Genomic DNA, 14,043 nt, shown 5'->3' on the forward strand with positions numbered 1-14,043 from the left:
GTGTCTTTGCATTCCATAAGTCCTGTGACGGAACAGGGCTGCTAAAAGAGTTTGTTTGTTTTTCCAAAGACTCATCTGTGTTTAAAGATGTCGAGAAAAAATAAAAGACATTCGAAATTACACTGAGAATATTATTGCAAGTGCAACTCTCAACCAAGATACAATAACACTTGAAAGTCATAATATTCAAAGTAATATCAAGAAGATACGAGCTGAGATAAACGCGCATCTTGACAAACTTGAATGTGAGGTTCGAGATGAATTACGGGCAAAAGTAGATGAACTTCAAAAACTACTAATGAATCCATAAAACAGCTCCAGACAATGGATAGTCGACTTAACTCTTTGGCTGTTGATTGTAATACAATTATTGATCATGCGTCGGATCGACAAACCTTCCTGTCAATGCCCCACCTAACGTTGGCTATCGATAAAGAAGAAAAGCTAATTGAGACGTGGATTAAAGGTTATATCTTTGACAGTAAACACTTACACTTTTCCGAGGAAAAAAACGACTTTTCGAAACTTAACATATTTGGAAGAATTGACACTGCAAGAGAAGATAGTGAAATTAAGTATGTACGAAGCAAGGATAAGGAGGCTCAGATATTAGGTTTGACTCCTGCACATTCATCAATATCTATAAATAAGATCAAATCATTTCAACTAAAGTTGACATCTGCATACACTTCGACAAATGTTATAACAGGATGTGATATCATGGACGATCAAAATATTGTTATTGCCGAGTATAATGATTGTTATTACAATGACTATATTTCCTTGCAAGACAGAGACGGAATCCATTTAAAAACATTACGGGGACTGGAATAGGATCATTACATAGTGTTTGTGTGATAGACAAAGACACAATTGTGTATTGCATACCTCCCGGTTTACGTGTTTTTGATCAAAACACCTCAAACTTGGTATCAAAAAACACTTTCACTGAATGCTATAACATTACATACGACAAGCCTTTACATATATATATATATTCAAATATAAAACTATCAAGTGGTCTTATCAAAACCCAAGACTCCTAGAATATCCCCGTGGATTGGCTGTTGATAAATACGGTACACTTTATGTCATTGGTCATACCTCAAACAACGTTGTTGCTATATCAGGCGATGGAAAAACTGTAAAAGAGGTTTCCAAAATAGAACAGCCTACTGCCATATGCTATATAAGAAACGATCACCAGCTTCTTGTTTGTAATTAGTCGAATGTAGCATACGTTTTTGACATTTCAAGTCGATAATGTTCTATCTAGAAACCATGAGGGAGTATACAAACTGCAGTAAATGTCTTAAAACGATTTAACGCAACGTTATTCTATTTTGTTTTGTTTGTATATATATAACAAACATAATAAACAGTTTCTAAATATACAATCATACGTCTTTTCATGTAACAATGTATCTTCTTCATTAAAATTACCCATTTTTTACTGCTACAAGGTCTGTCGGTCAACAAATTAGTCATTTTAATGTCTTCATTCCTACAGACTGTACTAATCGAAGCCTTGCCTCTTGGTGTGTTCCAATATTGTTTTTGTACAAACTATCTTTAGAAGAATATGAAATTTACTAGTAAAATATGGTCATATCCTTTTATTACTATTTTGATTTTTTTCAGCATTTTTTTCAATGCTACATGTAGGCACATTGGACATTGTAATATAGGTCATCTGCTTATATTTGAAGAAACTACAACTGACTTGTTCGTGCCGACACAATCAGGGGTAACAACAACGTATCATAACGACCCTAGCATACTTGTTTCAACCCGTGCGTACACCTTTTGTTTTTCTTGTCAGTACCATTTACTACAAAAGATGTAGCGTAATGTAAGGAATGAAGTATACAAAGACGACACAAAAATTGTTTTTTTAAAATTGCTATTTTTTTATCAAATGATAAAATTTTATCATGTGAAACATTTGTATACAATTCTTACATTCAAGTTTGATTAATTCAATTTTAAAGTTGTCGTATATGTAACATTGGAATATTGACGAAACAAAGCGTACATTGTGATATACCAATCTTAAGTAGATGCATTAAAGGTAGGATAGGAACATTTTTAGCTTGGATAATAAACACTATGTTAGCTATGATTTAAAATGGTAATTATGTCAAGATGTGCTTTTGTGCTACTTTTCTTGCCAGACTCAGTTGGTACTTCCAGTAGGTACAGTCTTCAACTATATGTTAAAGGGGAAGTGTTGCACCTAACTCGAAGAAGTACTGAGTCTAATCAGGAAAATTCACACGAGAGGCTCTACTCTTATTAAGCTTGATAAGAGATCTTAAAACTACGCATTTTCCCCATGCTTACCAATTAAAAAGAAAACCGATGATCAATTGTGTATAAAGAAAAATTTCCTTTCTACTGCATGCTGTTTGAAAAATTCTCATTTTTATTTTAAAAATTACTTACTATTATTTTAGGTTTCTTGAGAAATCATAATCTAAGATTAGGAAAAAATGCGAAAAAAAATCATCTGTCATGCATACATTGATATGACGGAAAGGGCGGGCATACTTAACCTCACCGAAGCTCTGAAAAGCTTATATGACGGGGATTGGACGGACACACCTACACTCACTCACAGATGATCTGAACGTTTCTATTCTAAATTACTTGGTAAAAATAGTGAAATGGCTTGTGTACCTATTCTCAATAACTTGAAAGAGATATTCTTTCAACAAGTTGTTCTTGTCTCTTATTCCATAGTCAGTTATAATGATTAACTAAAATTAACAACAGATTAACTTCAGATTTATCAATAAAATATACCGTTACATATATTTAGATACAAGTAGATATTTTTAGATATATGATAAAGGTCTTGAACATTATAAAAAATGCCAAATTTAAACAAGAGGGGTTATTACCTTTTCTTACAACAAAACTTGTATACGGTGACTTCTAATAAATTGCATTTCATTGAATATAATGGTGAAAACCTTCTTTCAAAAGACAGGGCCATCCCATATTTTTATAGACTTTATTGCTTTATAAGTCATTTAAGATTTGAACATGTAAAACTCCCAATTCAGCTTAAATATAATAAGTATGGTGTATGTCAAAGAGACAACAACCCCCTCTGGGATGAACATGTGAGCCAAAGGTCACCCATAATTCTTCAATGAACGAGAGAAAACCCTAACACCACATGACAGACTACAGCTGGCCCAAACATCGTTATACACAGGTAAAGCGAAAGAGTTACTCCTATATACTCAAGTAACATATAAATAAACAAAAGGCGAAAACGAAACAAGACATACAACCATAGAAATTCTGGACCTGGTAAAATCTGTGGTGTTAAATAACAGTCAAGTCCTGCTACAATTAAAGAACTTTAGAAAGGGATGCCTAAATGTCCTGATAAAAATACACTAAAACATGAATACACAAAAAAGTCTTTCGCCCTTTTCTAATTCCGTCGCCTCCAACATGGTTCCGTCGTCTCATTAATACGTTGACCGTTCACTTTGATCATATTTAAGCATTTAGAACTTTATAACCTTGGTTCCCTTGATTACTCTTTGAACAGACAACCAGACAGAGCATAGTCGGTTACAAGGCCTAGTAATACATGTGTAATATATATTTGGGTAAAATTCAATGATATGCCTACAGAAATATGGGAAAATATATCATACGCGTACAAAAATTGTTTGTATAAGGTAAGAGACGATTCAAGCTATAGTAAAAATGTTAATTTATTTTTTTTTTTTAGGAACTGAATGCAAATGGTCACATATATCTAATGAATAAATAATAGTAAATAAGTTTATATTTTGTTGATAAATACATTTCAGGACTATACTTGATCATTTGTGGATCCAATTAGGGGTGTTTCGGAGCTTTAGCCAACCCTCCTACTCATTTGTTGAAACATTTTGTCAGGTTTTTTCTTCGGCAAAAAAACTACCAATAACTGCTTTAAATCCCCTATTTTTGCACTTCCCATTTTCAAAATCTATTATGATGTATGTCATAATAAACAAATCTGAATCGTTTAAGAAGGGGTGATGTTTGTCTAAATGAAAGGGATATTGCCACATGGTTTAATTTTTCAGTAAACAGAAAGACTGTATTTATTGTCCGAGAAGTCACAGGTTTTGGAGGTTTAGCCTCACCAAAGCCGTTGACAGCACAGGTACTAGTTTATAATGATTCTTATTATTGATTTGTTTAATAATAGTGTAAAGTACTAAGTTGCTTTGTTTACGAAATGTTTTGTCCTGAATTATAATTAGGACAGATAAATTATTGAAATTTATTGATTCACTTAAATTACTCAAGTAAATTTATTCGAAGAAAAATTTTATGGACGTCATCATGAACACGTCGGTCGTTGTGGTATTTCTATATACACCATGATTTTTTTTCATTTCACTGTGTCATGTCTTTCCTTTCCTCTTTCGTTAACCTCAGATGTGAAATGTGAAATTTTCATTAGCAGCTGGGTGGGTATTTCTTGAACAGACGGGGACGCTAATCCTTCCGCTGCACCTGATCCATGCTCCAAGTTTTAAGTCCGGGTTCTCGTTTACTTTTGTTTAATCTCCATTTAAATCGTAACAAATAAACAAAAATTTATTTTTTATTTATTTTTAATTGGAAATTACTGGTTATGTTGACTTTGGTCAATAAGAAAGGACACACGTTGAGTCAAAACATATTGAATTTGGTATTGGAAAAGGATATTTATTGAGACATGAATTTATGACATGATTGAAACTAAACATATACACTTTTCTTCAGAAATAACATACTTTTTCTAAACTTACTATTTTTGGTAGAACTGAAATTGAAAGAAAATATAGTAATATAAGTAAGCAAAGAATAGGAGGCAGATATCAGGACCGCTATAAAAATCGTGTCGCCTGGAGATAGTATTAGCACGCAGGTCATGCAACAGTATGTGTTATTACAACCGATGGAAATATCATCATTAATGAGTATAACAAACAGCATTTCCCTGACTACATTTCTATACACGATGGCGAGATATTTTTTTCTTTCAAAGGTTACAGGAAATAAAACTGGATCAATGTATGGTACAGTGGACAAATATAAAAAAAAAGCACTTTATTTCAGAAGATGGGAAAACTGCAACAAAAATCGAACATCCCACAGCAATCAACTTTATAAGAAATGACCATTAGCTTCTTGTGTGTAATCAATCGAATGTAGCACACTTTTTTGACATTTTAAGCTGATTATGTTGAATAAACAATGTAAGAAAGAATTAACTGTCATTGTATACTTACCACGTTAATATCAAAAAAGAGTAACCAAGGGAACCAACATTCTAGTGGAAATCAACATAATGTAATCTAGGGACACAGACCAGACAAGGAAAATAGACATACACAACAAAGACCATAAAAAACCCAAAAGATACATACACAAAAGTAAAAGTAATCAAGGTTCTAGAGGAAATTGAAAGACCAAAAATGCAAAACAGACATACACAACAAAGAACATTAAGTTTCTAAAATAATACATAGAAAGTAGCAAAAGCAAATGAGAAACTCGGACTCCACTAAAAACTTAGAGCATGGATCAGATGCACCGGTAGGGTAAGCGTCCTTTGCTTTCCTAGAAACACCCGCCGAGTTGCTCAAAAAAGTCAAGACCGTTGTAAACGGAAGAGGAAAGGAAAACTGTGACACGATGAACAAATCAGTTTTCATGGCGCAGATGGATACACCATAACGATCCACGAGTTCATGATGATGACCATAAAACTTCTGTATTGATGACTTCAATCTTGTTGCATAACCCTGTTCCAAAAGCCTAACTGCTAGTCCTAGCGCGATGCAAAAAGGCTGCGTAGTTACGGCAAACTCTGGTATAACATATGAAATCTGCAGAGTAATAAGAGATGTTGCCACAGATGAAAGGAAAGTTGTCGTAAAGTTTGGTCAGTAGTTTCCCTTTATCATCGATCTGTAAGTGTAGGTCAAGATATGAGGCTGACTTCGTAGTGTCTGTAGTATCCTTTATCTCAAGTTCTTTGGGGTCGATGCGATGTATCAAATCCCCGAGTCTGGGGTTGTTTAAAGATAGTACGTCATATATATAGCGGAAAATAAGATTAAGGGATCTAGCCAAACGATGTTCTTTCTGTCGGATCGTAACAGTTATAAAGTCAGCCTCATAAGAGTGTAGGCATAGATCAGAAAGAAGAAGAGCACATTTTGTTCCCATTGGAATACCGACCATTTGTTGAAAATGCGTCCACCATAGTGAACAAATATGTTGTCGATCGAAAATTCCAGCATTTTGAAAACATCTTCTGTATATTTGGAAGATGATTTGGATTTTTTTTACAAAGTATGAGGAATCACAACTTTAAGAACTATATAATTATATTTAGGTCTACCATCCTTTTCAGACAAACAACGATATATTATGTTTTTAAGTCGGGATTTCAACTGAGTAAGAGGAAAAGAAGTATACTGTGATGAAAAATCATAGGTTTTAATGCTATTATATTCTGATAATAATCTGGAATGAAGGGTCTCCAAAAGATCTTTCGAATTTTTCAGGATCCACATTGAATTAATACCACTACGGGAGTAACAAGTGCTGTGGTAAGACTGCAGACCCTCTTTGACAGCTGTGAGTATAGAAGTTAAACGATTTGAAAGAGGTTTGGTGGTACATTTTACAGATCCAGCCATGTAACGTGGTTTGTATGGATTTTTGTGGAGTTCAGGAATCCAATACATAGACGGTCAATCACAATCATCATCTTTGGCAGAGAGATCAAAAGAGGATAGCACAGATTTATGTCATGTTTATCCACTATCTCCTCTTTATGACCTGCGTATGGAGTTTTCAAATCACAACTCCTAACTTAAGCCAGCGCTTACCGTTACTACGCAAACCTTTTTTACTTGCAAGACTTCTTACAATTAGGCCTCTGAAACAGGGTTATGTTCCTACAAGATTTAAATCAACACTTTAGAAGTTTTATGTTCGTCATCACAAACTCATTGATCGTTACGGTGTATTCATTTGCACCATGAAAACTGATTTTTTCATCGTGTCATAGTTTTCCTTTCCTCTTTCGTCTACCCCGGACTTCACCTTTCATGAGCAACTAAGTAAGGTGGTTTTTAACATCCTTGCCTACCTTATTGGGTCTCGCACGGACGGTATATGTGCAACTCGGCGGGTGTTTCTAGAAAAGCAGAGGATGCTTACCCTGCCGGTGCACCCGGTCCATCCTCCCAGTTTATAGTGGAGTCCGAGTTTCTCATTTACTTTTGTTACTTTGTATTTATTATTTTAGTTACTGTATGTTCTTTGTTGTGTATGTCTGTTTTCCATGAGGCTGACTTTTTTTTATTCATGTATTGTTTTAGTTTGCACTTTATTTGATTCAATTCGTTTCGCGGAATGCTTGAAACATTTTCCGTTTAGAGAGAAAGAGTTACCACGTTTTATATTTCTTAAACTCGTACAACTAAGAGTCGGGAATCAACAGGATGACTGATTTGACTAGATGTCCATCCTCCATGTCACTGAAACTTCGAAATCATAAATTTTTGCGTTAATTTATTTTCACCCATTATTCCGAAATCAAAATTAAATATTTGTTCTTGACTTTGTCAACGATTGTCTCCTATGTTAACCACGTCAAATGTAAAATAATATATTCAATATTCATTTCTATCTCTTAATTTATGCTGCCTAGGTACATGGAGTTTCTGGGCATTCTTTTGAATTAGAAACTTTTTACAGTCCCTTTAAATCAATTTAAATAAATTTATACATTAATACATTTTTTTTAAATCGAACACTTGTCTACACTGAAGGAATTTTAAAGTTCAAAACTGGTTCGGTTTAGAAAGGTTTCAAAGTTTGTGTTAAACTTAAAAATGTTCAATGAAAGGAATTATACGATGTCTTGAATATTATCTCTACCCAGACAAAATACTTATTTGTCGGAATGCCTACGGTATTTTTATGTACAAATGTATATTTTACCAATTTTCAAAAAAAAAAACATTTAAATTGAATGAAGAAAACACAAAAATGATATGCTATCTTAAGACTTTTTACATCCCTTGAAAATTTTTCAAATCACCCCCATTTTGAGACATTTCGTAGTTTTATGCATATATTGTACATGTATATGCGCTAACAATATATATGACGATGACTCAGACCCAGATGTTTTATCATGTTTCCATATCTACAAGGTCTGTAATACAGCATTGCGACCCATTGTATACTATATAAAAGAAAAATATGTCCACAAGTCAACAACAAATTGAGAAATAGCTTACCAGACCCAGCTCATTTTGACACTTTGCATTTTAACAATTAGAAAAAAAAACAACTCTTTGCATACCCCTGTTTACAACAAAAAACCATGTGGTCATCATATAAACATAATGAAACAGTAAGTTAATAAAGTTCAAGTATACACTCGAAGCCCGTTATATAGCAGACTTATAAATTGGAGCGTTCGTATAAACGCACGCTTCCATCGTGCAGTTATTATGCGTTTAAAGGTACGCAAAACGATGTGTAAATGCACGATAAACGATGCACGAACGTTAAAACGGAAACCGCGAACGTTTCAAAGGGTGAATACCGATCATTTATAATTGGATTAATCGTATTCGCAATCTACAAAATATGGAATCCCTTACCAAGTACATGATTAGGACATGAAATCATATCATATCATATCATATCATATCATATCATATCATATCATATAATAAAAGTATAAATAGCGTAAAACCTATCAAACCCTTTTTTTCATAATTTACAGAAAACACACAGTACGTATTATATACATTTTATTTTAACAACCACTATAATCATAGGCTGATCCTTGGACATTGGAACAGTGATTCTTGTGACCATACCTAAAATATTGAAACAGCCAATTTGGAAACAGTTCTTTCTTCAAATTTCATTTCATGTATTTGATCTTCAAATAAATGTTGAAAAATAAACTAAACTTTAGAACTGCGTGTGTCAGAGGTTTAATACCTCAAAAAAACGAATATGAAAAAATCTCTGAAAATGAGATTGTTGTAGGCAAAACATTGTAAAAATTGTTACTTGCACGCTTGTTTTAACAGCGCTGTAACTTTTTCCAAACAACATTATCAGTTTTGATTTCATATTTGACGAGGTCGTCATGTTTTTCATGGAACAAAGTTCGAGATAGTTAGCAAAGAAAATGTCGAACTCACCATCTGGAGAAACCGTCACAGTTTTTAATCCGGACAGCACAACTTGCATCATTGTCTATATATTGATCAATAAAGGCTGAAATGAACAATCAAAATTATGTATGTAAAATGGACAATATTTGTAATTTAATGATGTACATCATATGCAGAATGTTATCGCAAACGCTAACAACATTATCGTAAAGTTGAAACAAAACATACACTTAATAATTTAACAAAGTACATACAATTACATGAATCGGCACATCCGTAAGTTCTTATCCTCCAACAAGTCGTCGAAGAGGTCCCATCAGAATTTCCACATGAATATTTGTCGTTCAGTTGAAAAATTCCATAATCCTTAGAATCACTGTTTGTACCTATGACGTCATATTTAAACCCACTCTCGTGCTGAACCAAGCAAAGCCCTATTAAAAACAAAAGATACTATTAGTTCTTATTCACATAAAGGAACCTTTTGAGTTTCAAGCAAAAGTCAAATCAAGTTCCTTTATAAAAAAATGTAGCTTTTTAAACAAACGCATGTTCTGATTTTTAGTTTTCATAATATATTACTTACAATATCACTTGGAAAACATAAATAATTTTTTTTAAACAAAATCACGCTTATAGTTGTAATATTTTCTATACGGGAAATATTATTGAAACAACAGTAATATATTTGTTTTCAGGACAGCAAATGTTTACAACTTAATAATAAAAATGATTGTAAAATGTTTCTATAGTAATAATTCTATTATTATGGACCCTATACGAATATATACTTATCATTATGTGAATATGTAACAAGTAAAACTTTACAATGTCAAAATCATTTTGAACAATAATGATAATGTAACTCACAATCACGAAGATCACTGTCTGGTACACCCTGGTTCCTTAAAGCTTTTACGACTTCACATTTTGATTTCGTTGCTCCGTTCGTCGTTCCAAAATGTGCAACAACAGTTATCAAAAAAATGCAAAAAATGCTGTTCATACTTCTTGTTCGATCTATTAAAACAATGAAGATTACCTATTACCTTTTAAATAATAAACAAACGTAGTTTCTCGATTATATAAATAGTTCATGAACTCTAGTTTTATGCACTTTTATTGTCATTTAACTTGTTTTATTATACGCGTTTGCAAGATCGAGAAAACAAATATGACACCCTTAAAGCAGGTACCGTAAAGTTAATTACACGATTATATGCCGCGAAGTATGTTACCAGAAAGATTAATGCTTGACTTTAAATAGGCATTGTAGATACAGTTGAAGGTCAAGATTTATCTCTTAAATGCGTTCTTTCTTTTCCAAAGACCCCAAATTGAGGACATAAATAAACTCTGTGTGACCTACCTTCGTGACAAATTTAAACAAAATTAGATTTACACATGTTGTGCTTCAATGGGTTTCTTTGGCATAATCTGTGTTTAGTCCACGATTTTGCAGTGTGATAAAAATATGTCTACATTGCAAGGCATCTTGAAAAATTCAATTAATTAAGACATATTTTCATTTAAACACCGCCTGTTTCCTGTCAATTCTAAATACTTATGTGATATCAGATGTAACGAATTTACAAATCAATTGCAAATAATCATATGAACACCATAACTTGAAATTTAAGAAACTACTGACACACTTCCTCTGTGGCGTTACACCTCGAAACCAACGACAGTTGTCACCTCAGAACAAAAACATAAGAGACGATGTTGACCTAAACTAGCTTTTTAATGTGCAGTGATATACTGGTGTCCCCTGCATACAGTCTTTACTTTTATTTCACAGTCGGTAAAATATGCCTGAGCTTGTACCAACTATTCTTACTTCTTCACACACCATCATGAGTAACTTACCTGAGGGACATGCTTTTTTACCAAAGTTATAAAAATACGTTTCACATGCTATCCTTAAAACATTTATTTCCGATTTCCTGATCTTTTTGATAACTTTTCTGTTCCTGACAAAACGAGTGATTTTCATGATATCATAAATATATTTTCTTTACTGCTTTGACTACTATTTTTACCAACTTGGTTCAGTGGCAATTGTATGATGCCACGGTGTATTGGAAATTACCATAATCAATTCACTGTAATAGAAGATGGAGGTTATGTGCGCTATAAGACATAATTTAACCCATATCTTTACCTCGGAAATACATGTACTAAGAATTAGTACCATTGCAATTTATTGATATTTGATATTGTTATACTGATTTCCTATGGACTATTTTGTTTGTCAGTTTGGTTTGTTATTACCCTTCTGAACATAATACTTTTTTATATCGACATGCATCATGCACTCTTTCTGGTTTCTACTATTTATTCTTTTAAATTGCGAGTGTTTTTGCAAGAAACGCAACCTTAGTAACCTCCTTTGCGGTGAAACTGACTTTCAGTAAGTTACAAATATCGCATATTTTACAAATTCTTATGAAGAATTGTTCCATGGAAAAAAAGTTACAAATTAATATGCCAATCCTCAATACAAACCATATTAAGTATATATTTTGTACAATCAAGGAACATTTATAAATATTCATTATTAATAAGACATTGTTGCATAAATCAAGCGAGAACGATAGAACAATCAGAACAACATTTAAGTAACTCTAGCTACAGAGATTTCTAATGAAAGCTGTACAGTTCATATGGACCAATGAAGTGTAAATTTTATTAATACAAATGTTAGATTTGAATAGAACCTAACCTAAATTTTTAACATATTGATTAGTAAATATTATTAATTTTATCCTGTTATCGATGGTAAGTTCTATACCTAGACCTGTATCAAAAAAATTACTTCAATGATTCGAAGCAATACGTTCTGTAGTAAGTTCGAAACACTGAATATTTCAACTGATCAATTCACACAATACTGTACTATATATATAATCTGAAGTTGATGTATTACTATCCATCTCCATATAGATTGACATGGGACAGACAGGCTATCTGGACTGGTGATAGAAATGATAGCCGATATTGTTGCAGCAACTCCCACAATACCAATAACGACTATTTCATAACTGAATACTCTTTTCCAAAGTGGAACTTAACTGTAAAGAAATAAATTAAAGAAATTGATATCAATACATTTACACAAAATTTAAGAATATTTGCAAGACTGGTCTTTCTAAAAAGCATTACTCTGTCTCGTCAGTATGTATGTTGAATGATAATGGGACAGTATATTTTCTTTTCTGTTTTTATTTTATTTATATATACATGCACTTTACAACTGAAAGATTTATAACATGCAGATTGTCAATGGTAAGGTCAGTCATATTTTTAAATGTAACATGTAACAATGTACTGAGTTGACATTGATCTGTAATTCTCAACGATTCGAGTAGACCTCGTATTTGGAAATGTTAAAATACACTGTAATATTCTTAATAAGGCAAATAAAAAAACGTTTTAGGCCAAAAAACATTTTGTTTCCTTCACAGCAATGCCTTGTAACTAAAGTTTATTGCCTTAAAGATTAAAGCAATTCAGTCAGTAACTGTGGGTCACATGTACATTTCATTTTGACTGCTCAGATATAACAGTTTTTGTCTGAAAAAAAACTTACATTGGTTCAATTCTTGAACATGCTTCTGTCATTTTTGGAATTTCCTCAGAATATGGTTTGGTCTTGCATAGTTTATGATAAAAATGACAAGGTAAAATATAGGGTAATAAAGTCGAAGTCATCCTACCAACTAAGGACAAAATGGAGCCAAAGTGAGGTACTGATTGGGCTATAAACAGAACTGACACTATAATTGTTGGTCTCACCACGCACCGCTTCCATGTGAATGCTAAAAAATCATTTAAACAAATTTAATTAGGGTTAAGTATTAATTATACTTAAAAAATCTGGAAATGTTAAAATACACTGTAATATTCGGTTGAAAGAAAATATTCAATCGAGTTGCATTGATCAATTTTGTTATTTTCAGACCGAAATTGAACAAGTTTCGCATACTCGATAAATCTAGGCTTTATTCGGCCTTCGTAATCATAATTTATTCAGTCTTTTCAATTAAATATCCTTTTATTCCTTGTTGTTGTGCATCTATGTTTCCTGTTTAGTAGTTATTATTGTTATATCCGATTTATTTTACAGTTCGAATCCTGCTTCCCATATAATATTTATGGTTTATAGAAGCCTTATGCATATATACTGAAGTAGTGCATGTTATGCTGAGATGGAAATGATACACCGTGTTTAACTCTGTGAATATCTGAAGGCACCAAACGTATTTCGTAGAATTAAACCAAAAATCTTGTACTGAATTTAAACCATGCATGCAGAGAATTAACACCAGAAATCAGACTGATTAAAGATGGAAACACTTGGCGAAGAAAAAAAGGACATCAAAAAACAGCACAAACTCCTTGGACTCCAAGCCTTAATTTAAGCTGCTGACAAACTGGATTCATTAAAATGTTGAAGCCGAGTATTAGATGAAATGTGATGAGAACCTCCACTATGTATGAGGCTGGACCCGGTGGTATTGACTTCCCCACATTGTCCTTAATGTTTTACACGAAGTAACTAACAAAAGCAGTTGACAAGTACATCAGTAAGACAACTGAAAGCAATATTAGTTGAAATTATCTTCACCGAACATCGCCATACATGTGACATGCTTTATTAACTATGTTAAGGATATGCAATAAGGAACATCTAACTGATCCAAAACAACATTCTACATCCAAATGTGGTCCTGAAGAGTTTTTTTAGTGAATAGAAATTTGTGGATGTCTGATATTTTGTAAAGATATGGTATGTATATCTGAAATAGATATAATA

General features: G+C 32.8%; 2 protein-coding genes across 4 annotated transcripts; both read right to left on the bottom strand.

The window, feature by feature from the left end:
- Window positions 1-8,832: 8,832 nt before the first annotated feature.
- On the bottom strand, window positions 8,833-10,476 carry LOC148613311 (lysozyme-like). Of its 3 annotated transcripts, none has more exons than XM_088586644.1 (5): window positions 10,436-10,476; window positions 10,095-10,244; window positions 9,479-9,658; window positions 9,252-9,327; window positions 8,833-8,918 (listed from the first exon to the last, which is right to left on the bottom strand). In XM_088586644.1, exons 2-5 carry the CDS (start codon window positions 10,228-10,230, stop codon window positions 8,855-8,857), a joined length of 456 nt encoding a protein of 151 aa, XP_088442770.1. In that variant the 5' UTR covers window positions 10,231-10,244; window positions 10,436-10,476; the 3' UTR covers window positions 8,833-8,854. The 3 variants fall into 3 exon arrangements, with proteins under 3 accessions (XP_088442770.1, XP_088442771.1, XP_088442769.1); XM_088586645.1 differs by having other exon boundaries at window positions 10,421-10,458; XM_088586643.1 differs by having other exon boundaries at window positions 10,095-10,454.
- Window positions 10,477-11,999: 1,523 nt separating this feature from the next.
- LOC148613312 (uncharacterized) lies at window positions 12,000-13,670 on the bottom strand. The gene is made up of 3 exons (XM_088586275.1): window positions 13,619-13,670; window positions 12,836-13,045; window positions 12,000-12,293 (listed from the first exon to the last, which is right to left on the bottom strand). The coding sequence occupies exons 1-3, from the start codon at window positions 13,668-13,670 to the stop codon at window positions 12,103-12,105; spliced, it is 453 nt and encodes a 150-aa protein (XP_088442401.1). The 3' UTR covers window positions 12,000-12,102.
- Between the last annotated feature and the right edge of the window lie 373 nt (window positions 13,671-14,043).

Source organism: Perna viridis, chromosome 6 (genome assembly GCF_037379345.1).
Source record: "Perna viridis isolate PV_CMFRI_1.1 ecotype Kerala chromosome 6, ASM3737934v1, whole genome shotgun sequence".
Lineage (NCBI taxonomy): Eukaryota > Metazoa > Mollusca > Bivalvia > Mytilida > Mytilidae > Perna > Perna viridis.